We start from the raw sequence: 27,938 nt of genomic DNA on the forward strand, positions 1-27,938 counted from the left end.
TTTAGGTTGGATTTACGTTAGTTTAGGTTATGTTTACATTAATTTAGGTTGAATTTACGTCAGTGCAGGTTGAGTTCAGGTTGGTTTACATTGAAACAGGTTGGGTTTACGTTAGTTTAGGTTAGTTTTACGTTGAATCAGGTAGGGTTTTCGTTAGTTCAGGTTTGGTTTACATTGAAACAGGTTGGGTTTACGTTAGTGCAAGTTGAGTTCAGGTTGGTTTACATTGAAACAGGTTGGGTTTACGTTAGTGCAAGTTGAGTTGAGGTTGGTTTACATTGAAACAGGTTGGGTTTACGTTAGTTTAGGTTAGTTTTACGTTGAATCAGGTAGGGTTTTCGTTAGTTCAGGTTGAATTTACGTTAGTGAAGGTTGAGTTCAGGTTTGGTTTACATTGAAACAGGTTGGGTTTACGTTAGTGCAAGTTGAGTTTAGGTTAGGTTTACGTTGAATCAGGTTGAGTTTACGTTAGTTCAGGTTGATTTTAGGTTAGGTTTACGTTGAATCAGGTTGGGTTTACGTTAGTTCAGGTTAGTTTTACGTTGAATCAGGTAGGGTTTTCGTTAGTTCAGGTTGAATTTACGTTAGTGAAGGTTGAGTTCAGGTTTGGTTTACATTGAAACAGGTTGGGTTTACGTTAGTGCAAGTTGAGTTGAGGTTGGTTTACATTGAAACAGGTTGGGTTTACGTTAGTTTAGGTTAGTTTTACGTTGAATCAGGTAGGGTTTTCGTTAGTTCAGGTTGAATTTACGTTAGTGAAGGTTGAGTTCAGGTTTGGTTTACATTGAAACAGGTTGGGTTTACGTTAGTGCAAGTTGAGTTTAGGTTAGGTTTACGTTGAATCAGGTTGAGTTTACGTTAGTTCAGGTTGATTTTAGGTTAGGTTTACGTTGAATCAGGTTGGGTTTACGTTAGTTCAGGTTATTTTTACATTAATTTAGGTTGAATTTACGTTAGTTCAGGTTGATTTTAGGTTAGGTTTACATTGAAACAGGTTGGGTTTACGTTAGTTCAAATTGGGTTCGCGTTAGTTCAGGTTGAGTTCACGTTAGTTCAGACAATGTTTACGTTAGTATAAACAGAATCGGAAGTTTACCAATACAATTATTGGTAAAATGAACCAAATTCCGTACAAAAATGGATTTTGCGATCTTGAAAACGTCGAGTTAGCGTTTTTTCGAGCCCGAACAGATACGGATCTCTATAATTTCACAAATATTTTCGTTTCGTATGTTATCCAAACAAAAAAAAAAGTGACAGTTTCAATTTCCGGATGACAATTTTACTAACTTCAGGCTTTAGTTTGAGGTTTTTTTTTTTCGTTTAACGTATACTTTTTCAATAAAATCGGATATCAAGGAGTTGTTTGTCTTTTAAAAGATTCCTGTAATTAACTTTCAGGAAGTTTTCAAGAATCTTGATTAGTTTGATTAAGGGAGTCAACGTATACAACTTTTGCGGGAAAATTACCTCAAAACAAATAAATAATTAATTGAATTTTCTCGCAAACGAGTTCGCCCTTATTTTCAAAATGTTTGAAAGCAACCGATAATATTTCTATACTATACGGGGTTGTTAAAAATAAATTTTGCAGTACTAAGAATGTTTCCTCTATTAAAGATGGTGTCAAAATGTCAAAAAGATGATATCTTGTAAATAAATAACATAAGAATGCACTGGGAAGCGTTGAATTATTAGAAAGAGTTGCTTTTACTTTGTCTACTTTTTATTTTATTTATTTCCGCATCAAAAGATTCACTTTTACGTATGCACGTTTCAGTTTTTTGCTTGTTTTCAGAATTCTGTTGACTGCAGATTCTGTTATGCATACGCTTAATTTATATTCAAACAGTGAGCTTCTCTCTGTGCCGCTAAGAGATGGAAAAGTGGAAGACGAGTGGGTTAAAGAATGAAGTAATTCTGTCTGGTACTCGCAACAATTTTCATCTTCACTTTGTTTTTACTTACAATAGAACAATTGGCGTCGGGAAAACTTACATTCGAATAACAATTTGCGAATGATTGAACGTTTTTTATTCGTAAACCGAGTAAACAGCTCGGCAGAATGTGAAATGGATATGAAACAATCGTTTCAATTGGAAAATTACTTGAATGATTCAATCCTTTGACAAGGTTTTTATTTCACTTATAATTCTGGCTCAATTGGAAAAAAAATCCGACTAATTTGTTGCGAGAAGCCTATAGGGACAATTCTCTATCTCTTGAGCTTGTTTTTAAGCGGCGTAAGCGCTTTAGTGAGTCCCAAAAGAGCACTGAAGATGACCAGCGCCCAGGTCGTCCTTTGACCGTTTCAATTCCGGAAACAGTGACCAAAATCAACCAAATTGTGCGTGCAATCGTCGAAGCACCATCCGGACGATTGCAGAGGCTGTAAACGCCGATAAAGAAACGGTTAGAAAAAATTTACAAGAGGAATTACACATGACGAAAATCTGTGCCAAAAAATCTAATTCCTGATCAAAAGGGACCCGATTTAGAAAAGTTAGTTAGTGCCAAAAAATCTGGCTCCTGACCAAAAGCTGTTGCGTCAAGGGGTCTGCTCAGATTTCCTTGAAAGGTTTGCTTTGAAAGGGACCCGATTCGAGTCGATGGAAGCGGTGAACCAGAGCTTCTCCAAAGAAGACTTCCAGCACTGTTTCGATCGTTGGAAAAACCGTTTGGAAAGGTGTGTAATAGCCAGACCTCGAACGTAGGCAAATGGAGTTTTCGAAGCATCATTTGGATGGGACCTAGTTACACAAAATGAGGAAAATCCCGCCGCTTTTAATGGAGAAGTAGAACGAAAAACTCACCTATAATTGGTATCTAAGGGAACATTTCCTATGGCGACGTTATCGTGAGTTTGTTTTATTTTTCTGGCCCAGTAATAGGTTAGAGTGTCTTTAGAGGATTGAGGTTGGAATCTGCATTCCAACGTCACGTCTTCTCCTTCTCTGGTATCTCTGTTGCTGTCGTCAGACGATGCCCAAGTAACTGAAACGAAAAATATAAGAATTAGTCGCGAAAATGCAGTTTATTGATGCGTTAAAGTCGCTTGACATGACGAAATTCAAAGCGCAATGCGAGTCGCGATATTTCTATACATTCCGACAACTATGCCAAAGTTGGCAACATCGCAAAGTTTCAATCTCTTCTTGTTTCAATGTAAACTCAAACTTTTTATTCAAATAATGAAAAAAAAAATAAAGATACAGTCCACAACTACATAAATTTGGTCCTTCGAGCCGAATTTTCAACTTTTTTTTTTCATTTTTATTAATTGGTGACGACGAAACCTGCGGCGAATCAGACGCAGACAGGCACCGGATAATCCGAAAATAGTTGCAACCTTAATTTGTTTTTCAATTCATTCATGTGTCAAAATTTTGGTCTAAACGCTATATTTTTATTTATTTACGTATTAAATAAATCTCACCAAGCGACCCCACTGCTTATCGCAGGAATATTTCGAAGAAATTGTGTACATACGCCTTTCGACAGCTTCAACCAATAAAAATGCATTTATATTAACGATTCGACGTTTTCATTGGTAAACAGTGGAGATGATGAGTCCACGTGGACTGACGGTTTGTTAGATGTTTTCCGAATGTTATACGGGGAGCAAACATTATTTTTCATCTTAATTTGTTTGACATTTACCAATCTGACAGTTGTATAATTCAGTTTTGTTAGCTGCATCATCACCCTGGAATCAGATCGATTTTAAACGTACAAATATCGCATTTCAAATTTCTGCGGACGAATTTACCACACCAAAAGGCCATGGAGTTTTCGAGACCTTGGAAAACTACGACTGAATTTATTAAAAATTGTTTTTTACGCATTTTCAATTGGTGAAATGGGTAAAAAATGAAATTTAGGTTCTGAATTGGAAAAAAATTGACCGACACGTTGAAAAGTCGACGTTTCGTCCATTTTCACCGACTATTGAATATCTAAATGAAACTTAAAACGTTTTTAAGAGGCAGTAAATATCCCTGGTCTACGGAAACATCTATCGTTAGTTTTCTAACTAAACGTATTTTCTCTGGTGTACGAAACGAAAAGTTTCAGAAGTTGTATTTTTAGTTCAAGTGCACAAAAAATAAAACTGTCTTCCAATGAAGATATATTGGTCCTTCAGATATTTATATCTCGAGAATTCCCATTCATCTCCTTGATATACATACTGTACATAGAAGTTATTTTTCTCGGGAACGTTGAGGTGTCAAATTTAGAAAAAAATCTCTGTTTTAAATGTTTTTTTTTTCGAGATAAAATATATTTACCTACGATCGTTTTATTTTAAATTGTTTTTGGTATCCCTTGAACTGTTTTTTTAAATCTTTTACACTGATGGACGATTCACGGGCCCAGATATACCAGCTCAGATCAATGAAACCTTCAATACTTCTACAGCGAAAAGGATATTAAAAGAAGCTGGCCCTTTTGGAAGGGAATAACATTGCAGTTGGCTAAAAGACACAAAGTTTAAGGTTTTTTGTTCTAACGGAAGATCAAAGACAGAACGGATCTTAAATTCATGCTTGATCCCAACTGTAAAGGTTGGAGAAGACTCTGAGATGGTCTGGAGATGTTTTGGAGGAAACCTCGAAACTATAAAAAAGATTTTGTAGATAAAAGACTATAAAAATATTACAAAGGAATACGTAGTACGTTTTGGCCATTACCTGCTCCATCTACTTTTGTTTTCCAAAGGATTGAGAGAAGCTGACCCTTTTGGAAGGGCGACAGCGAGGAAACTTCGTCAAAATAACATTGTATTGGACTAAAAGACATAAAAATTGAACGCAATAAGATTAACGAGTCAAAGTTTGAGGTTATTTGTTCTAACGGAAGATCAAAGACAGAACGGATCTTAAATTCATGCTTGATCCCAACTGTAAAGGTTGGAGAAGACTCTGAGATGGTCTGGAGATGTTTTGGAGGAAACCTCGAAACTATAAAAAAGATTTTGTAGATAAAAGACTATAAAAATATTACAAAGGAACACGTAGTACGTTCTGGCCACTACCTGCTCCATCTACTTTTGTTTTCCAAAGGATTGAGAGAAGCTGACCCTTTTGGAAGGGCGACAGCGAGGAAATTTCGTCAAAATAACATTGTATTGGACTAAAAGACATAAAAATTGAACGCAATAAGATTAACGAGTCAAAGTTTCAGGTTTTTTGTTCTAACGGAAGATCAAAGACAGAACGGATCTTAAATTCATGCTTGATCCCAATTGTAAAGATTGGAGAAGACTCTGAGATGGTCTGGAGATGTTTTGGAGGAAACCTCGAAACTATAAAAGGGATTTTGTAGATAAAAGACTATAAAAATATTACAAAGGAACACGTAGTACGTTCTGGCCACTACCTGCTCCATCTACTTTTGTTTTCCAAAGGATTGAGAGAAGCTGACCCTTTTGGAAGGGCGACAGCGAGGAAATTTCGTCAAAATAACATTGTATTGGACTAAAAGACATAAAAATTGAACGCAATAAGATTAACGAGTCAAAGTTTCAGGTTTTTTGTTCTAACGGAAGATCAAAGACAGAACGGATCTTAAATTCATGCTTGATCCCAATTGTAAAGATTGGAGAAGACTCTGAGATGGTCTGGAGATGTTTTGGAGGAAACCTCGAAACTATAAAAGGGATTTTGTAGATAAAAGACTATAAAAATATTACAAAGGAACACGTAGTACGTTCTGGTCACTACCTGATCCATCTACTTTTGTTTTCCAAAGGATTGAGAGAAGCTGACCCTTTTGGAAGGGCGACAATGAGGAAATTTCGTCAAAATAACATTGTATTGGACTAAAAGACATAAAAATTGAACGCAATAAGATTAACGAGTCAAAGTTTGAGGTTTTTTGTTCTAACGGAAGATCAAAGACAGAACGGATCTTAAATTCATGCTTGATCCCAACTGTAAAGGTTGGAGAAGACTCTGAGATGGTCTGGGGATGTTTTGGAGGAAACCTCGAAACTATAAAAGGGATTTTGTAGATAAAAGACTATAAAAATATTACAAAGGAACACGTAGTACGTTCTGGTCACTACCTGATCCATCTACTTTTGTTTTCCAAAGGATTGAGAGAAGCTGACCCTTTTGGAAGGGTGACAGCGAGGAAATTTCGTCAAAATAACATTGTATTGGACTAAAAGACATAAAAATTGAACGCAATAAGATTAACGAGTCAAAGTTTCAGGTTATTTGTTCTAACGGAAGATCAAAGACAGAACGGATCTTAAATTCATGCTTGATCCCAATTGTAAAGATTGGAGAAGACTCTGAGATGGTCTGGAGATGTTTTGGAGGAAACCTCGAAACTATAAAAGGGATTTTGTAGATAAAAGACTATAAAAATATTACAAAGGAACACGTAGTACGTTCTGGCCACTACCTGCTCCATCTACTTTTGTTTTCCAAAGGATTGAGAGAAGCTGACCCTTTTGGAAGGGCGACAGCGAGGAAATTTCGTCAAAATAACATTGTATTGGACTAAAAGACATAAAAATTGAACGCAATAAGATTAACGAGTCAAAGTTTCAGGTTTTTTGTTCTAACGGAAGATCAAAGACAGAACGGATCTTAAATTCATGCTTGATCCCAATTGTAAAGATTGGAGAAGACTCTGAGATGGTCTGGAGATGTTTTGGAGGAAACCTCGAAACTATAAAAGGGATTTTGTAGATAAAAGACTATAAAAATATTACAAAGGAACACGTAGTACGTTCTGGTCACTACCTGATCCATCTACTTTTGTTTTCCAAAGGATTGAGAGAAGCTGACCCTTTTGGAAGGGCGACAATGAGGAAATTTCGTCAAAATAACATTGTATTGGACTAAAAGACATAAAAATTGAACGCAATAAGATTAACGAGTCAAAGTTTGAGGTTTTTTGTTCTAACGGAAGATCAAAGACAGAACGGATCTTAAATTCATGCTTGATCCCAACTGTAAAGGTTGGAGAAGACTCTGAGATGGTCTGGGGATGTTTTGGAGGAAACCTCGAAACTATAAAAGGGATTTTGTAGATAAAAGACTATAAAAATATTACAAAGGAACACGTAGTACGTTCTGGTCACTACCTGATCCATCTACTTTTGTTTTCCAAAGGATTGAGAGAAGCTGACCCTTTTGGAAGGGTGACAGCGAGGAAATTTCGTCAAAATAACATTGCAGTTGGCTAAAAGACATAAAAATTGAACGCAATAAGATTAACGACTCAAAGTTTGAGGTTTTTTGTTCCAACAGAAGATCAAAGACAGAACGCATCTTGGATTCATGCTTGATCCCAACTATAAAGGTTGGAGAAGACTCTGAGATGGTCTGGGGATGTTTTGGAGGAAGCCTCGTAACTATAGAAGATAAAAGACCTTTTGGAAAGGATGACAGTTAGGAAATGTCATGATAATGACCAATGAGTATCGTTATGAAGAAGATTGGGTTCTTGATGTTGTTCCAGGAATATTGACTAATAGTTCATTGTTCTTTAGTTGAAAAGAAACATTCAATTATTGATATCGACAGGAATCAATTTCGTTTGAATGATTTTTCTTTCCTTGTACAATGAATTCGTTACTCAAAAATACTTTACGTACTATTTTCGAAATGAAATGAAAATTTTCATATTCCGATTGTGTTAAATTGTACCAAATCGCAAAGAAAAATGTAATTTCATACTTTCCGTGACGAGAATCTAAAATAGCCCGCGAAAATCTTTGGAAAATCCTTCAATCTAAAAAAGTGATGAAATTCGTCATGTCTGGAAACAAAACACGTATATTTTAGTAAAAATATGGATATACGGATGTTATACAACATTTGGTTTGTTTTATTTATCTCTTCCATGTTTCTTGGAGAATCAGACGGATCCAACACGATGAGTTGCCTCATTAAAGTTGCTCGTTAAGGACTTTGATCGGTAAATGGTTAAAAGGATCGAGGCCGATCAAATTTTAACCCCTTTCTTGCACGCGCACCTTCTTGCTCTGAATATTCTCGACTAGACTTGAATAAACATGTTTTGTATTCAAGTTTTCGATGTTCCCGGTGACATGTTTGAACCAGTATTCATGCCGACCCGACCAAACCGAATTGACACCTTCGTAAATGCTATTTTTGAAATTACGTTAGAAAATAGCTCGAATTAAAAGTGGATACAACATTTTGATGTTTAAATTTGAATAATTTATGATTTGTATATAATTCCATATATGGAACTTTTTTTTTATACGCGAAATTTAACAAAAGAAAAATGTTTCGAATCGAGCTATAAAAATATTCGAAATCTCGCAATTTCTATTCATATAATGTTTATGGAACATAAACGTGGTTTTAAGGTTTAGATTTGATTATTTTTTGCGATTGGGTCAAAGAAAAATCATTTAAAATCTGTATATTTATATTGTAGAGATGGAGAATCTCGAATTCGACAATTATACATTCTACAACGACTTTCAAATCTTATTAACCTCAAAAATCTTACAAGCTTTTCTACAACTACTTTCAAATCTTATTAGCCCCAAAAATCTTGCAAACTTTTATTAGTTTCACCTGTATATTTATATTGTAGAGTTGGAGAATCTCGAATTCGACAATTATTCATTCTACAACGACTTTCAAATCTTATTAACCTCAAAAATCTTACAAGCTTTTCTACAACTACTTTCAAATCTTATTAGCCCCAAAAATCTTGCAAACTTTTATTAGTTTCACCTGTATATTTATATTGTAGAGATGGAGAATCTCGAATTCGACAATTATTCATTCTACAACGACTTTCAAATCTTATTAACCTCAAAAATCTTACAAGCTTTTCTACAACTACTTTCAAATCTTATTAGCCCCAAAAATCTTGCAAACTTTTATTAGTTTCACCTGTATATTTATATTGTAGAGATGGAGAATCTCGAATTCGACAATTATTCATTCTACAACGACTTTCAAATCTTATTAACCTCAAAAATCTTACAAGCTTTTCTACAACTACTTTCAAATCTTATTAGCCCCAAAAATCTTGCAAACTTTTATTAGTTTCACCTGTATATTTATATTGTAGAGTTGGAGAATCTCGAATTCGACAATTATTCATTCTACAACGACTTTCAAATCTTATTAACCTCAAAAATCTTACAAGCTTTTCTACAACTACTTTCAAATCTTATTAGCCCCAAAAATCTTGCAAACTTTTATTAGTTTCACCTGTATATTTATATTGTAGAGATGGAGAATCTCGAATTCGACAATTATTCATTCTACAACGACTTTCAAATCTTATTAACCTCAAAAATCTTACAAGCTTTTCTACAACTACTTTCAAATCTTATTAGCCCCAAAAATCTTGCAAACTTTTATTAGTTTCACCTGTATATTTATATTGTAGAGATGGAGAATCTCGAATTCGACAATTATTCATTCTACAACGACTTTCAAATCTTATTAACCTCAAAAATCTTACAAGCTTTTCTACAACTACTTTCAAATCTTATTAGCCCCAAAAATCTTGCAAACTTTTATTAGTTTCACCTGTATATTTATATTGTAGAGTTGGAGAATCTCGAATTCGACAATTATTCATTCTACAACGACTTTCAAATCTTATTAACCTCAAAAATCTTACAAGCTTTTCTACAACTACTTTCAAATCTTATTAGCCCCAAAAATCTTGCAAACTTTTATTAGTTTCACCTGTATATTTATATTGTAGAGTTGGAGAATCTCGAATTCGACAATTATTCATTCTACAACGACTTTCAAATCTTATTAACCTCAAAAATCTTACAAGCTTTTCTACAACTACTTTCAAATCTTATTAGCCCCAAAAATCTTGCAAACTTTTATTAGTTTCACCTGTATATTTATATTGTAGAGATGGAGAATCTCGAATTCGACAATTATTCATTCTACAACGACTTTCAAATCTTATTAACCTCAAAAATCTTACAAGCTTTTCTACAACTACTTTCAAATCTTATTAGCCCCAAAAATCTTGCAAACTTTTATTAGTTTCACCTGTATATTTATATTGTAGAGATGGAGAATCTCGAATTCGACAATTATTCATTCTACAACGACTTTCAAATCTTATTAACCTCAAAAATCTTACAAGCTTTTCTACAACTACTTTCAAATCTTATTAGCCCCAAAAATCTTGCAAACTTTTATTAGTTTCACCTGTATATTTATATTGTAGAGTTGGAGAATCTCGAATTCGACAATTATTCATTCTACAACGACTTTCAAATCTTATTAACCTCAAAAATCTTACAAGCTTTTCTACAACTACTTTCAAATCTTATTAGCCCCAAAAATCTTGCAAACTTTTATTAGTTTCACCTGTATATTTATATTGTAGAGATGGAGAATCTCGAATTCGACAATTATTCATTCTACAACGACTTTCAAATCTTATTAACCTCAAAAATCTTACAAGCTTTTCTACAACTACTTTCAAATCTTATTAGCCCCAAAAATCTTGCAAACTTTTATTAGTTTCACCTGTATATTTATATTGTAGAGATGGAGAATCTCGAATTCGACAATTATTCATTCTACAACGACTTTCAAATCTTATTAACCTCAAAAATCTTACAAGCTTTTCTACAACTACTTTCAAATCTTATTAGCCCCAAAAATCTTGCAAACTTTTATTAGTTTCACCTGTATATTTATATTGTAGAGATGGAGAATCTCGAATTCGACAATTATTCATTCTACAACGACTTTCAAATCTTATTAACCTCAAAAATCTTACAAGCTTTTCTACAACTACTTTCAAATCTTATTAGCCCCAAAAATCTTGCAAACTTTTATTAGTTTCACCTGTATATTTATATTGTAGAGTTGGAGAATCTCGAATTCGACAATTATTCATTCTACAACGACTTTCAAATCTTATTAACCTCAAAAATCTTACAAGCTTTTCTACAACTACTTTCAAATCTTATTAGCCCCAAAAATCTTGCAAACTTTTATTAGTTTCACCTGTATATTTATATTGTAGAGATGGAGAATCTCGAATTCGACAATTATTCATTCTACAACGACTTTCAAATCTTATTAACCTCAAAAATCTTACAAGCTTTTCTACAACTACTTTCAAATCTTATTAGCCCCAAAAATCTTGCAAACTTTTATTAGTTTCACCTGTATATTTATATTGTAGAGATGGAGAATCTCGAATTCGACAATTATTCATTCTACAACGACTTTCAAATCTTATTAACCTCAAAAATCTTACAAGCTTTTCTACAACTACTTTCAAATCTTATTAGCCCCAAAAATCTTGCAAACTTTTATTAGTTTCACCTGTATATTTATATTGTAGAGTTGGAGAATCTCGAATTCGACAATTATTCATTCTACAACGACTTTCAAATCTTATTAACCTCAAAAATCTTACAAGCTTTTCTACAACTACTTTCAAATCTTATTAGCCCCAAAAATCTTGCAAACTTTTATTAGTTTCACCTGTATATTTATATTGTAGAGATGGAGAATCTCGAATTCGACAATTATTCATTCTACAACGACTTTCAAATCTTATTAACCTCAAAAATCTTACAAGCTTTTCTACAACTACTTTCAAATCTTATTAGCCCCAAAAATCTTGCAAACTTTTATTAGTTTCACCTGTATATTTATATTGTAGAGTTGGAGAATCTCGAATTCGACAATTATTCATTCTACAACGACTTTCAAATCTTATTAACCTCAAAAATCTTACAAGCTTTTCTACAACTACTTTCAAATCTTATTAACTCCAAAAATCTTGCAAACTTTTATTAGTTTCTCATGTATGTTTATAACTGACTTTTTCAAAATTGATTTGGCTTTAATTTGAGCCATATAATTTAATTTAATGTTTGTACATATGTCAAAGACTGATGATAATGCAAAAAACACATCGAAACATCTCAATATCGTGATTAGTTTCGCCAAGATTCATAATTTTCGTATACTATATCTGTGAATCTTTGAGTTATTGAAGAACAGCACGTAAACCTCCAGGAAACTTGGACCAAAAACACGACGGACTGAAAAGGGAGAACCGGCTCCAAAAAAGACAAAGACCGTTCCATCTGCTTACTTACTGCAACGTTTGGGCGAAGAAATGAAGCAAGAATCGACCACTAGCTCTCAAATTCGTTATTGCTACCACACGCACCCTATTCGCCAAGTACAGTCCCTCATTTCAAAACTTTCAAGTCTGAATTTGCGAGAACAAAAACAATTCGTTAAAAAGCTTGTCTTGGTCCAAAAAGTATAAATCGCAGCACGTTGTTACGTCTCGCAGGGTTAACTGGGACTAAACTACAATCATAAACACAGAAGAAATAATTCAGTATTAAAGAATCATAAACGGATCAGTTCAAGTTGAAAGTTTAATCAAAAATAAGAATAAACACACTGTACACGATCAATTCTTTGTACAGTTAGTTTGAATTTTGAAATTTTTCTCAACGAAATTGTTCGTTAATTGAAGTTTGTAGAGAAATTTGTTGTTTCCAAATCCACCGATGCGGTAACGAAATGCATTGTTCGAAAATATGTTAGAACAACTTGATTCCATCCGGCTACTTCTTCGGCGGAATTGTGAGAAAATATTTCGTATTATTATCGCTGCTATCAACTCCGCGACACCCATTACATCATTATTGTACAAATCAGAAGAATAGCATGGCGTATCCGTTGTTGTTTTTTTCCCTTAATTATAAACCTTCTTTTTCCTTTCCACATACAAAGAAACCACGCGATCGTCAATTATTATATCTGTAATCTTGCCTCTAATAGCCTCTTCCACCTCTACCTCCGCCTCCCTATTATTATTAGGGTTTTTTTTTTGTAATAAAACTTGTATCTTTATCTATCCCGTACAATTCTAACCGAAACTAACCGTAATGACGCTAAATTATTTTTTCTTTTTTAAGATACGTATTGGAAACAGTTTTTATCTAAATAAATTGCTACCGAAGGTAAAAAACTCGTTCTGGAACTATTTAAAATCATCCAGAATATTCGATATCAATCCTTAACATTCTGGAATATTGTTTGATGGGAAATATTCTAGTTTTCACCCCAATGGCGTGTTTTTAAAGAGATTTTCTGAAAAACTTGCTTTCTAATATATAAAATTGATTCTGGAAATTTTTAAAACAATCCAGAACATTCGAGAGCGTTCCAGAACGTACTGGAAAGTTCGAGGAAGAAGATTTCCATCTGCATTTGAAGAAATTCGTCTTTGAAGATATAAAAATGGTTTCAGGAACTTTTAGAACAATCCAGAACATCCGAGAGCGTTCCAGAACGTATTGGAAAGTTCGAGGAAGAAGATTTCCATCTGCATCTGAAAAAATTCGTCTTTGAAGATATAAAAATGGTTTCAGGAACTTTTAGAACAATCCAGAACATCCGAGAGCGTTCCAGAACGTACTGGAAAGTTCGAGGAAGAAGATTTCCATCTGCATCTGAAGAAAATTGTCTTTGAAGATAGAAAATTGGTTTCAGAAACTTTTAGAACAATCCAGAACATCCGAGAACGTTCCAGAACGTATTGGAAAGTTCGAGGAAGAAGATTTCCATCTGCATCTGAAGAAATTCGTCTTTGAAGATAGAAAAATGGTTTCAGGAACTTTTAGAACAATCCAGAACATTCGAGAGCGTTCCAGAACGTACTGGAAAGTTCGAGGAAGAAGATTTCCATCTGCATCTGAAGAAAATTGTCTTTGAAGATAGAAAATTGGTTTCAGAAACTTTTAGAACAATCCAGAACATCCGAGAGCGTTCCAGAACGTACTGGAAAGTTCGAGGAAGAAGATTTCCATCTGCATCTGAAGAAAATTGTCTTTGAAGATAGAAAATTGGTTTCAGAAACTTTTAGAACAATCCAGAACATCCGAGAGCGTTCCAGAACGTACTGGAAAGTTCGAGGAAGAAGATTTCCATCTGCATCTGAAGAAAATTGTCTTTGAAGATAGAAAATTGGTTTCAGAAACTTTTAGAACAATCCAGAACATCCGAGAACGTTCCAGAACGTATTGGAAAGTTCGAGGAAGAAGATTTCCATCTGCATCTGAAGAAAATAGTCTTTGAAGATAGAAAATTGGTTTCAGCAACTTTTAGAAGAATCTGTATGTAACGAAAGTTTCTATTTTTATCTTTGAAAATTGTTTTTGCGCATATCCAGCTCGTTCTAGACAATTTTGGAATAACCCAGAACATTCGAAGGCATTCTGTAACATTCTGAGGTGGTATTTAATTGAGAAAGCTGCCGTTTTTACCCAAATAGGGTGTTAGTAACCCTGTATGTAAGGAAAGTTTCCATTTTTATCTTTAAAAGTTGTTTTTGCGCATATCCAGCTCGTTCTAGACAGTTTTGGAATAACCCAGAACATTCGAAGGCATTCCAGAACATTCTGGGGTGGTATTCAATTGAGAAAGTTGCCGTTTTTACCCAAATAGGGTGTTAGTAACCCTGTATGTAAGGAAAGTTTCCATTTTTATCTTTAAAAGTGGTTTTTGCGCATATCCAGCTCGTTCTAGACAATTTTGGAATAACCCAGAACATTCGAAGGCATTCTGTAACATTCTGAGGTGGTATTCAATTGAGAAAGTTGCCGTTTTTACCCAAATAGGGTGTTAGTAACCCTGTATGTAAGGAAAGTTTCCATTTTTATCTTTAAAAGTTGTTTTTGCGCATATCCAGCTCGTTCTAGACAGTTTTGGAATAACCCAGAACATTCGAAGGCATTCCAGAACATTCTGGGGTGGTATTCAATTGAGAAAGTTGCCGTTTTTACCCAAATAGGGTGTTAGTAACCCTGTATGTAAGGAAAGTTTCCATTTTTATCTTTAAAAGTGGTTTTTGCGCATATCCAGCTCGTTCTAGACAATTTTGGAATAACCCAGAACATTCGAAGGCATTCTGTAACATTCTGAGGTGGTATTCAATTGAGAAAGTTGCCGTTTTTACCCAAATAGGGTGTTAGTAACCCTGTATGTAAGGAAAGTTTCCATTTTTATCTTTAAAAGTTGTTTTTGCGCATATCCAGCTCGTTCTAGACAGTTTTGGAATAACCCAGAACATTCGAAGGCATTGCAGAACAATCTGGGGTGGTATTCAATTGAGAAAGTTGCCGTTTTTACCCAAATAGGGTGTTAGTAACCCTGTATGTAAGGAAAGTTTCCATTTTTATCTTTAAAAGTTGTTTTTGCGCATATCCAGCTCGTTCTAGACAGTTTTGGAATAACCCAGAACATTCGAAGGCATTCCAGAACATTCTGGGGTGGTATTCAATTGAGAAAGTTGCCGTTTTTACCCAAATAGGGTGTTAGTAACCCTGTATGTAAGGAAAGTTTCCATTTTTATCTTTAAAAGTTGTTTTTGCGCATATCCAGCTCGTTCTAGACAGTTTTGGAATAACCCAGAACATTCGAAGGCATTCTGTAACATTCTGAGATGGTATTCAATTGAGAAAGCTGCCGTTTTTACCTAAATAGGGTTTTAGTAACCCTGTATGTAACGAAAGTTTCTATTTTTATCTTTAAAAGTTGTTTTTGCGCATATCCAGCTCGTTCTAGACAGTTTTGGAATAACCCAGAACATTCGAAGGCATTCCAGAACATTCTGGGGTGGTATTCAATTGAGAAAGTTGCCGTTTTTACCCAAATAGGGTGTTAGTAACCCTGTATGTAAGGAAAGTTTCCATTTTTATCTTTAAAAGTGGTTTTTGCGCATATCCAGCTCGTTCTAGACAATTTTGGAATAACCCAGAACATTCGAAGGCATTCTGTAACATTCTGAGGTGGTATTCAATTGAGAAAGTTGCCGTTTTTACCCAAATAGGGTGTTAGTAACCCTGTATGTAAGGAAAGTTTCCATTTTTATCTTTAAAAGTTGTTTTTGCGCATATCCAGCTCGTTCTAGACAGTTTTGGAATAACCCAGAACATTCGAAGGCATTCCAGAACATTCTGGGGTGGTATTCAATTGAGAAAGTTGCCGTTTTTACCCAAATAGGGTGTTAGTAACCCTGTATATAAGGAAAGTTTCCATTTTTATCTTTAAAAGTTGTTTTTGCGCATATCCAGCTCGTTCTAGACAATTTTGGAATAACCCAGAACATTCGAAGGCATTCTGTAACATTCTGAGGTGGTATTCAATTGAGAAAGTTGCCGTTTTTACCCAAATAGGGTGTTAGTAACCCTGTATGTAAGGAAAGTTTCCATTTTTATCTTTAAAAGTTGTTTTTGCGCATATCCAGCTCGTTCTAGACAGTTTTGGAATAACCTAGAACATTCGAAGGCATTCCAGAACATTCTGGGGTGGTATTCAATTGAGAAAGTTGCCGTTTTTACCCAAATAGGGTGTTAGTAACCCTGTATGTAAGGAAAGTTTCCATTTTTATCTTTAAAAATTGTTTTTGCGCATATCCAGCTCGTTCTAGACAATTTTGGAATAATCCAGAACATTCGATGGAATTCAAGAACATTCTGGAGTGGTATTTCCAGTTTTTACCCCCAGAACATTCGACAACTCAATGGTTAATGCAATTAAGACCTTATTGTCTAGTTATCTGCAAGGTGGTATCCCGATTGTTTAATGCTGATAAAAAGCTCGTTCTCATTGACAATTCTAGTTAATGAACGTTCATATATCACAGTAAACGAAACGTCGCTACAACTTTATGCTGTGAAAATACAAATAACGTCGTAACAATCGAAGTTTATTCGAAAAACGTGCTTCGATTGCCGAACGGCGATTTTAAACAGCGAGTCGTATAGCAAATAATATTTATTTTTATTTTCGTTTAATATAATTCCAATCCCTTTTAAAATTGTGCCACTGTACATCGGAAGTAGAAAACAGAAACAAAAAGCAATACACAATATTGACGGTAACGATACGATCTTAGTTCCTCGGGTAGAAACAAAGGACTAAAAATGGAGTTGTCGGTATGGGCGAGCATAAAAGAATGAGATCCTGAATGGCAGTAAAACGAATAAGGAAAAAGCCAGTCTTTACCTTTGAGTAGCACAACTTGTTAAAGATACTTTAATCTTACAAAAAAAGAGTTAAAAAGTAACCAATATGTTTCGAGGAGTTGAATATCCTGCAAAGGATGATAAAAAGATGGTTAATTGCTTGTTTGCACGATAAGGATCACCATTGTATCAAACGGAGACTGGGATCTATCGATTAGAAACGTTTTAACAATTGGGGAAAAGGATTCATTCAAGTACGTTCAATATTTTCGTGTAGAATTTAAAAATAAGCCTTTTTTGTAGCTTTACCGGTGCCAAAATGGATTCGAGTTAGTCTATGTTAGGTTAAGATTGTTTGTACCGCCTTAAACAGTGAAACTGTCAACTGTCAGCATTGAAATGGCTAGAGTCCCGAAGTGCAGTACGGAACTGTCAACTGTCACTTTCACTACATGGAACACTCAAAACGCAACTTTCGGTATATAAACGAATACAGAACGAACAACTTTAAGATGGCGTCGTCTAAAAAATATGTTTATCGATAAAGACAAGCCTTTTTTGTAGATTTACCGGTGCCAAATTGGATTCGAGTTAGTCAGTGTTAGGTTAAGATTGTTTGTACCGCCTCAAACCAGTTATATCCGCTATGTTGAAAATTTCTGTTGATTTTTTTGTGATTTAGATACAATTCGTTGATTTATTCATATTTTTATTTCAATATTGTTTGTTATTGAGTCATCTATATAAGGTTATGGAAAATCATCGAAGTGAAACTGTCAACTGTCAACATTGAAGTGACTAGAATCACTCCATAGTCATTCCAGAGCGTACTGAAAGTGTTTTGCAGTACGTAACTGTCAGCTGTCACTTTAACTACAAGGAACACTCAAAACGTAACTTTCGGTATATAAACGAATACAAAACGAACAACTTTAAGATGGCGTCGTCTAAAAAATATGTTTATCGATAAAGACAAGCCTTTTTTGTAGATTTACCGGTGCCAAATTGGATTCGAGTTAGTCAGTGTTAGGTTAAGATTGTTTGTACCGCCTCAAACCAGTTATATCCGCTATGTTGAAAATTTCTGTTGATTTTTTTGTGATTTAGATACAATTCGTTGATTTATTCGTATTTGTATTTCAATCTTTTTTGTTATTGAGTCATCTATATAAGATTATGCGAAATCATCGAAGTGAAACTGTCAACTGTCAACATTGAAGTGACTAGATTCACTCCAGAGTCATTCCAGAGCGTACTGAAAGTGTTTTGCAGTACGTAACTGTCAACTGTCACTGTCACTACATGGAACACTCAAAACGCAACTTTCGGTATATAAACGAATACAAAACGAACAACTTTAAGATGGCGTCGTCTAAAAAATATGTTTATCGATAAAGATAAGCCTTTTTTGTAGATTTACCGGTGCCATAATGGATTCGAATTAGTCTGTGTTAGGTTAAGATTGTTTGTACCGCCTCAAACCAGTCACATTATGTATAAGAGAGTATGAATCGTTTTTTGTTTTTTTTTTCAGGATATTTAGGACTATCCTATACAATTTGTCCCACAAAATCAATCGGGTTGAAGTCGGGGGACTGTGATGGCCAAATCAACACTTTCAGTACATGTTTTGTTTCAAATACTTTTGCACAGCTTCGAGAAATGCTTGGAATTGTTGATAAATTTTCTGTTTGTTACATCGATGAATCAAAATCTTTAAAAGCAGTTTGAGACGAAGTTAGAGCTTTGATAACTTGCTTACTTTGCTTTGCTTGTGATTTTACAAACAATTCTGTAGAAATTTTCTTTCGTGACGTAACATAACATGAAACAGTGATAAAACAGAGACATTTCACTAAGAAAATAATTTTTTTTTCGTAACTTTTATCTAGAATCACTAGAAAATTATGGATTGTGGTATTTGGTTGTTGATATTTATATAGAACGTCAAATAAAAGCCCGCAACATATGAAAAAGTGAATTGGGAGTGCGAAAAAGCTTCCAAGAATGTAAATCTACCTGACGTCGGGTGTTCGGTATCTAGAAAGTTGCAACTCACATTTATGTAACGTTTTTATTAAGTTCTGTGACATCTGAGCCTCGCGCGGTTTTTTTTTCGATAAAACATCTCAACTTTCCCATATTTTTTTTATAACGTAATCTTGAGGAAGATTAATTTGAATTGTAATTCATCTCTCGGAAAGTTTTTGTTTCTAACGAACACTGTCTACATAAAAGATACAAGTTTTAATATCGGAGACAAACGCTCAAATATCAGACGCGACATTACTTATATCTCAACTCAAACAGAGAGTTTGGCAAAATTTGTTAGTCAATGAAAATTATCCCACGCAAATCCCAAAAAAACCGACGCCATGACAGCTGGAACGGTGTTTGCCTTCTTTGGAGCCGATTCACCATTTTCAGTCCGTTGTTTCGGTTGTGAAGTGATGGATCTGCGTTTCATCCATGGTTATAGCAAAAATTTGGCTCAATTTTCACGAAACATTGCCAAATACACGAAGGAAACATCTTCACGACGCTGTTTTGGTTCTATTACAAGCAAACGCGGCAACCATCTTGCTCAGAGTTTTCTGAAATGTCTACTATATCTGTCAGCTCGCAAACTTTCATTCAACGATCATCCAGTACTGCTTGGTGGTATATGTCATCTCTAGGTCGGACGAGGTACTTCTTGGACCATCCTCGTATAAATATAGAACATGCAGAACTCAAAATTATTGTTTGCTAGTGTCGTTAATCCGTCCTACTACGTATTCAGATATCGGATTCACTCACGAATTGAATCTAATTATATTAAGCCTGTTCTATAAAACAAGCATATAAATTGACCCCGTCATGTGACCTAATTTGTAAATATGTGCTACAACACGTTAATTGGTTTAATTTAATCACTTGCCTATCTATTGGAAATTGAATGAGAGATCAAGGGATTTGTTTATTATTTTAATTAGCTATTCCATATCTGCTTCGCAAAGTTTTAAATGATAAACTAAGATTAAAAATAGCTCCGTCAAAAATATTTAAGAGGTCTACATTTCGGCGAAATGGTTTGTCCAAAGCAACTTGGATTATTTCAAAAATCCGAACAGAAAAAAATTGAGATGAAAGTACACCAAGAAGCATTCAAGATACCATCAAACATAGAAGCAAGCCAAAAAATACTCGCAAACCTCAACAGACACCTACGGAATCCACAGGCTACAACAGCAAGCTACAAACACCAGCAGACATAAACACAAACACCAAAAAGCGTTCACAGATACCAATGGAGAGTCCTGGACATAAACACAAACATAAAGAAGCATTCAAAGACACAAAGAGATATGGAAGCACATTAAGAAGGATTCAAAAACCTCAACAGACACCTACGGAATCCACAGGCTACAACAGGTAGCTACAAACACCAGCAGACATAAACACAAACACCAAAAAGCGTTCGCTGATACCAATAGAGAGTCCTGGACATAAACACAAACATAAAGAAGCGTTCAAAGACACAAAGAGATATGAAAGCGCACTAAGAAGGATTAAAAAACCTCAACAGACACCTACGGAATCCACAGGCTACAACAGGTAGCTACAAACTCAAGCAGACATAAACACAAACACCAAAAAGCGTTCACAGATACCAATAGAGAGTCCTGGACATAAACGCAAACATAAAGAAGCGTTCAAAGACACAAAGAGATATGAAAGCGCACTAAGAAGGATTAAAAAACCTCAACAGACACCTACGGAATCCACAGGCTACAACAGGTAGCTACAAACTCAAGCAGACATAAACACAAACACCAAAAAGCGTTCGCTGATACCAATGGAGAGTCCTGTACATAAACACAAACATAAAGAAGCATTCAAAGACACAAAGAGATATGGAAGCACACTAAGAAGGATTCAAAAACCTCAACAGACACCTACGGAATCCACAGGCTACAACAGGTAGCTACAAACACCAGCAGACATAAACACAAACACCAAGATATTGGACTTTTCAATTAAAACATGTTTTCAAGGTATTTATAGCAAACTTATAGTTTGTACCACCTCGAAAGTGAGTACGTCAGTTAAAACGTTTATTTGAGGTTCTAAAAGTAACTTGAAAAATCTAATAAAATTTTTTGTACAAACTAAAAACTTTAGAGAATTAATTCCGGTTGGAATTATAATTGGGAACGAAGTTCTAATCCAGTGGATAGCTCTGGAAGTTGTAATATATTTGTCCAACTATATTTTCTGGTTGAAATGAATAGTTTAATACAAAATGGCGACATACATTTCTATACCAAACAGGAAGTTCTTGTGAGAAAATAATTGAAGTGTGGTATTTCGATAAATCAAGTCGATTGTTAAACAAAAAGAACTGATAAAAATGTCAGTAGAGACAAAAAACGTCTAATTATTTATATCAGTGTGAAAATTGATAAGATAAAAGTATGTAACTGTTGTAGGCCAGGAACTAGCGGTTAAAAATGTTAAAACTGTGGAATTTTGTTAAAAAACTACCCTTTATGGTAAAAAATTTGATTTTAGTATGTATTTGAGTGAAATATGGTTTAAATAAATAATCTGTCGATATTTTCAAGCAAATTTATGATTAATCTGACTCATGCAACCTCTCCAAATACCATCCTCTGAGGGTAGTAATATCGAAAAGTTTTTTTAAATTTTATTTATAATTATAATCTCGATTTTCATGAAAATTTGAATTCAAGATCTATTTACCCTTTTCTACGAAAAATTCCCTGTGCCGAATGGGGCATTTTATATTTCGGGGGGTGTAAACTGCCCCTTATTGCAAACAATTTTAAAATCTCAGATTTTATGTACGTTTCGGGTAAAATTAAGTTTAAATTTATATTAAATTCTCAAACATGTTTATAATCAATCAGATTCACCCCAAAATCATCCCCTAATAATATGGAAAGTTGAAAAATAATCTCAACGATTCTTTTATAATTAAAAATTATTCAGTGTTGCTTTTGGTTAAATTTTTATTTGGAAAATAATATGAAAAACAATTTTGAATCACTAATATTTTTTTCCTCTTGTCGTCAGTTGCTCGAAGTTTCTTTTTTTCCAACGCCCCAAAATTTGAGCTCCGAAATTTTGAAAAAAAATTGATTTTTCGACAATAACTCGCCCAATTTTCGAGCTAGAAACTTTTTTAAAAAAGCGTTTTATAGGCGATTCCAAGTTATTCAACGTTACATCGATTAAAACTTTTTTCAACCCCCGGTTTGGGGTGCAACACAAAAGCCAAATTTGGTACGCGAATGCAAACTTTGAACTAATATGTCTCCTTCAATTTTTATGATACAAAGATTTCGAAAAGCTCAAAATTTTTGACAAAAAAAGCCCTACAGTTAATATTTGAAACATTTGTTCATAGCATGAATAGTTTTTGGTTTATTCATTTTTATGCAGTGTTGAATATAATCAATTATTTTTTCTAAAATAAGCATTCAAAACCGGTCAAATTACATGGATCATATAAATAATACATAAATAAAGTTAATTGCGAATGGATTACGATTAATTTCAATTAGGGTGGTAATGGTGGGGGTATAATTATAACATTTTTCCAAAAAAGAAAAAAGAAGACACCTTAATTTTGTTATAAATCAGTCAACTTTTATGCAAAAGACTTTTGACGATAATCATTTTGAAGGTTTTTGTATGTGCTTTGAAAAATATGTTCCAAGTTTTTTCCAAAAATTTCGTCAATTTCGAGATATTTGAGGTTAAAGGTTTTCAATTTCGGGGTTCCCCCAAAATAGCCAGCCTTCAACGAGCAATAACTCGGCGATTATTGAATTCACAGAGGTCCTTAAAACACGAATTTCTGTGTTATTTTATTAGCTACATTTTTGTTCTGAATGATTTTGCTGATAAAATGAAAACTTTTCAAGTTATTCATGAAAAACTGTAGAAAAATCAATTGAAAATGTTTCAATTGTTAACAACTCTAAAAGTACTGACTTTAGAAAAAAGCTTTGTAGACTAAAAGTTGCTTAGAATTAGTCAATCTATCGACCTACGAAATTATTTTGATGAAATGAATTTCCATCTCCAGTGCAAAAGCACCCTTCGGCCATTGGAAATCGACTGGTACCTGGTATTGGGATTCCGTTTTAAATAAACTTTTGGACGATCAAGTGTTTGAACCTCTTTCCTGATTTTAGGTTTTAAAATTAGTTTTCTTTTTAATAATTTTTTAAAGATTGATAAAAAAATTTACGTTTCGACTTGACTCAGTCTTTATCGACACTCAAAATTTGCTTATTTATATTAATCAAAAGATAATCTATATCATAAACATCAAAATAAGAATAGAAATTTATTTTTCCTTAATCCTTACCATCTCAAATATGTAGCAGTACTTAATCAATCAAATTATTTGTAGTTTTATTAGAATTTATAAAATAGAGCTATAAATTTTAAATTGTTAAGGTCTTTTTTGTTATTTATAGCTTTTTCTTCCTTATCAATATGAACCGTTTCTAAAAATTCTATTTTTCTTTATTTTATTTTTTTTTTGTCGTATTGATGATCTTTCGATCTATTTTCTAAATACTGAGATGTCTGTCCTATGTAAACAGCATCAATATCACTTCATTCGCTTTTGGATGTCTTAGATTTCAGTTTTTTGAAATATTTGGATAATATATTATGTTTTTTATGATTTTTTCTTGAATTTGAATCTAAAATATTTGAATTTTTACGCAGTTCCAATTTTTTTATCGTATTGATGATCTTTCAATCTATTTTCTAAATACTGAGATGTCTGTCCAATGTAAACAGCATCAATATCACTTCATTCGCTTTTGGATGTCTTAGATTTTAGTTTTTTGAAATATTTGGATAATATATTATGTTTTTTATGATTTTTTCTTGAATTTGAATCTAGAATACTTGAATTTTTACGCAATTCCAATTTATTATCGTATTGATGATCTTTTAATCTATTTTCTAAATACTGAGATGTCTGTCCTATGTAAACAGCATCAATATCACTTCATTCGCTTTTTGATGTCTTAGATTTCAGTTTTTTGAAATATTTGGGGACTATATTATGTTTTTTATGATTTTTTCTTGAATTTGAATCTAGAATACTTGAATTTTTACGCAATTCCAATTTATTATCGTATTGATGATCTTTTAATCTATTTTCTAAATACTGAGATGTCTGTCCAATGTAAACAGCATCAATATCACTTCATTCGCTTTTGGATGTCTTAGATTTTAGTTTTTTGAAATATTTGGGGAATATATTATGTTTTTTATGATTTTTTCTTGTATTTGAATCTAAAATATTTGAATTTTTACGCAGTTCCAATTTTTTTATCGTATTGATGATCTTTCAATCTATTTTCTAAATACTGAGATGTCTGTCCAATGTAAACAGCATCAATATCACTTCATTCGCTTTTGGATGTCTTAGATTTTAGTTTTTTGAAATATTTGGATAATATATTATGTTTTTTATGATTTTTTCTTGAATTTGAATCTAGAATACTTGAATTTTTACGCAATTCCAATTTATTATCGTATTGATGATCTTTTAATCTATTTTCTAAATACTGAGATGTCTGTCCTATGTAAACAGCATCAATATCACTTCATTCGCTTTTTGATGTCTTAGATTTCAGTTTTTTGAAATATTTGGGGAATATATTATGTTTTTTATGATTTTTTCTTGTATTTGAATCTAAAATATTTGAATTTTTACGCAGTTCCAATTTTTTATCGTATTGATGATCTTTTAATCTATTTTCTAAATACTGAGATGTCTGTCCAATGTAAACAGCATCAATATCACTTCATTCGCTTTTGGATGTCTTAGATTTCAGTTTTTTGAAATATTTGGATAATATATTATGTTTTTTATGATTTTTTCTTGAATTTGAATCTAGAATACTTGAATTTTTACGCAATTCCAATTTATTATCGTATTGATGATCTTTTAATCTATTTTCTAAATACTGAGATGTCTGTCCAATGTAAACAGCATCAATATCACTTCATTCGCTTTTGGATGTCTTAGATTTTAGTTTTTTGAAATATTTGGATAATATATTATGTTTTTTATGATTTTTTCTTGAATTTGAATCTAGAATACTTGAATTTTTACGCAATTCCAATTTATTATCGTATTGATGATCTTTTAATCTATTTTCTAAATACTGAGATGTCTGTCCTATGTAAACAGCATCAATATCACTTCATTCGCTTTTTGATGTCTTAGATTTCAGTTTTTTGAAATATTTGGGGACTATATTATGTTTTTTATGATTTTTTCTTGAATTTGAATCTAGAATACTTGAATTTTTACGCAATTCCAATTTATTATCGTATTGATGATCTTTTAATCTATTTTCTAAATACTGAGATGTCTGTCCAATGTAAACAGCATCAATATCACTTCATTCGCTTTTGGATGTCTTAGATTTTAGTTTTTTGAAATATTTGGGGAATATATTATGTTTTTTATGATTTTTTCTTGTATTTGAATCTAAAATATTTGAATTTTTACGCAGTTCCAATTTTTTTATCGTATTGATGATCTTTCAATCTATTTTCTAAATACTGAGATGTCTGTCCAATGTAAACAGCATCAATATCACTTCATTCGCTTTTGGATGTCTTAGATTTTAGTTTTTTGAAATATTTGGATAATATATTATGTTTTTTATGATTTTTTCTTGAATTTGAATCTAGAATACTTGAATTTTTACGCAATTCCAATTTATTATCGTATTGATGATCTTTTAATCTATTTTCTAAATACTGAGATGTCTGTCCTATGTAAACAGCATCAATATCACTTCATTCGCTTTTTGATGTCTTAGATTTCAGTTTTTTGAAATATTTGGGGAATATATTATGTTTTTTATGATTTTTTCTTGTATTTGAATCTAAAATATTTGAATTTTTACGCAGTTCCAATTTTTTATCGTATTGATGATCTTTTAATCTATTTTCTAAATACTGAGATGTCTGTCCAATGTAAACAGCATCAATATCACTTCATTCGCTTTTGGATGTCTTAGATTTTAGTTTTTTGAAATATTTGGGGAATATATTATGTTTTTTATGATTTTTTCTTGAATTTGAATCTAGAATACTTGAATTTTTACGCAATTCCAATTTATTATCGTATTGATGATCTTTTAATCTATTTTCTAAATACTGAGATGTCTGTCCAATGTAAACAGCATCAATATCACTTCATTCGCTTTTGGATGTCTTAGATTTTAGTTTTTTGAAATATTTGGGGAATATATTATGTTTTTTATGATTTTTTCTTGTATTTGAATCTAAAATATTTGAATTTTTACGCAGTTCCAATTTTTTTATCGTATTGATGATCTTTCAATCTATTTTCTAAATACTGAGATGTCTGTCCAATGTAAACAGCATCAATATCACTTCATTCGCTTTTGGATGTCTTAGATTTCAGTTTTTTGAAATATTTGGGGAATATATTATGTTTTTTATGATTTTTTCTTGTATTTGAATCTAAAATATTTGAATTTTTACGCAGTTCCAATTTTTTATCGTATTGATGATCTTTTAATCTATTTTCTAAATACTGAGATGTCTGTCCAATGTAAACAGCATCAATATCACTTCATTCGCTTTTGGATGTCTTAGATTTTAGTTTTTTGAAATATTTGGGGAATATATTATGTTTTTTATGATTTTTTCTTGTATTTGAATCTAAAATATTTGAATTTTTACGCAGTTCCAATTTTTTTATCGTATTGATGATCTTTCAATCTATTTTCTAAATACTGAGATGTCTGTCCAATGTAAACAGCATCAATATCACTTCATTCGCTTTTGGATGTCTTAGATTTCAGTTTTTTGAAATATTTGGGGAATATATTATGTTTTTTATGATTTTTTCTTGTATTTGAATCTAAAATATTTGAATTTTTACGCAGTTCCAATTTTTTTATCGTATTGATGATCTTTCAATCTATTTTCTAAATACTGAGATGTCTGTCCAATGTAAACAGCATCAATATCACTTCATTCGCTTTTGGATGTCTTAGATTTCAGTTTTTTGAAATATTTGGGGAATATATTATGTTTTTTATGATTTTTTCTTGTATTTGAATCTAAAATATTTGAATTTTTACGCAGTTCCAATTTTTTATCGTATTGATGATCTTTTAATCTATTTTCTAAATACTGAGATGTCTGTCCAATGTAAACAGCATCAATATCACTTCATTCGCTTTTGGATGTCTTAGATTTTAGTTTTTTGAAATATTTGGGGAATATATTATGTTTTTTATGATTTTTTCTTGTATTTGAATCTAAAATATTTGAATTTTTACGCAGTTCCAATTTTTTTATCGTATTGATGATCTTTCAATCTATTTTCTAAATACTGAGATGTCTGTCCAATGTAAACAGCATCAATATCACTTCATTCGCTTTTGGATGTCTTAGATTTTAGTTTTTTGAAATATTTGGGGAATATATTATGTTTTTTATGATTTTTTCTTGTATTTGAATCTAAAATATTTGAATTTTTACGCAGTTCCAATTTTTTTATCGTATTGATGATCTTTCAATCTATTTTCTAAATACTGAGATGTCTGTCCAATGTAAACAGCATCAATATCACTTCATTCGCTTTTGGATGTCTTAGATTTCAGTTTTTTGAAATATTTGGGGAATATATTATGTTTTTTATGATTTTTTCTTGTATTTGAATCTAAAATATTTGAATTTTTACGCAGTTCCAATTTTTTATCGTATTGATGATCTTTTAATCTATTTTCTAAATACTGAGATGTCTGTCCAATGTAAACAGCATCAATATCACTTCATTCGCTTTTGGATGTCTTAGATTTTAGTTTTTTGAAATATTTGGGGAATATATTATGTTTTTTATGATTTTTTC

The 27,938-nt window shown here is 32.7% G+C and overlaps 1 protein-coding gene across 3 annotated transcripts in view; it reads right to left on the reverse strand.

The window, feature by feature from the left end:
- LOC130894196 (contactin-5) overlaps positions 1–27,938 on the reverse strand; it is a 247,580-nt gene that overhangs the window by 47,428 nt on the left and 172,214 nt on the right. For all 3 annotated transcript variants that reach the window (XM_057800832.1, XM_057800833.1, XM_057800830.1), the window contains exon 2: positions 2,814–2,994. In XM_057800832.1, coding sequence (XP_057656815.1) covers positions 2,814–2,994 — 181 coding nt within the window. The remainder of the gene's footprint in view (positions 1–2,813; positions 2,995–27,938) is intronic.

The sequence above is a fragment of the Diorhabda carinulata genome, chromosome 5 (genome assembly GCF_026250575.1).
Source record: "Diorhabda carinulata isolate Delta chromosome 5, icDioCari1.1, whole genome shotgun sequence".
Classification (NCBI taxonomy): domain Eukaryota; kingdom Metazoa; phylum Arthropoda; class Insecta; order Coleoptera; family Chrysomelidae; genus Diorhabda; species Diorhabda carinulata.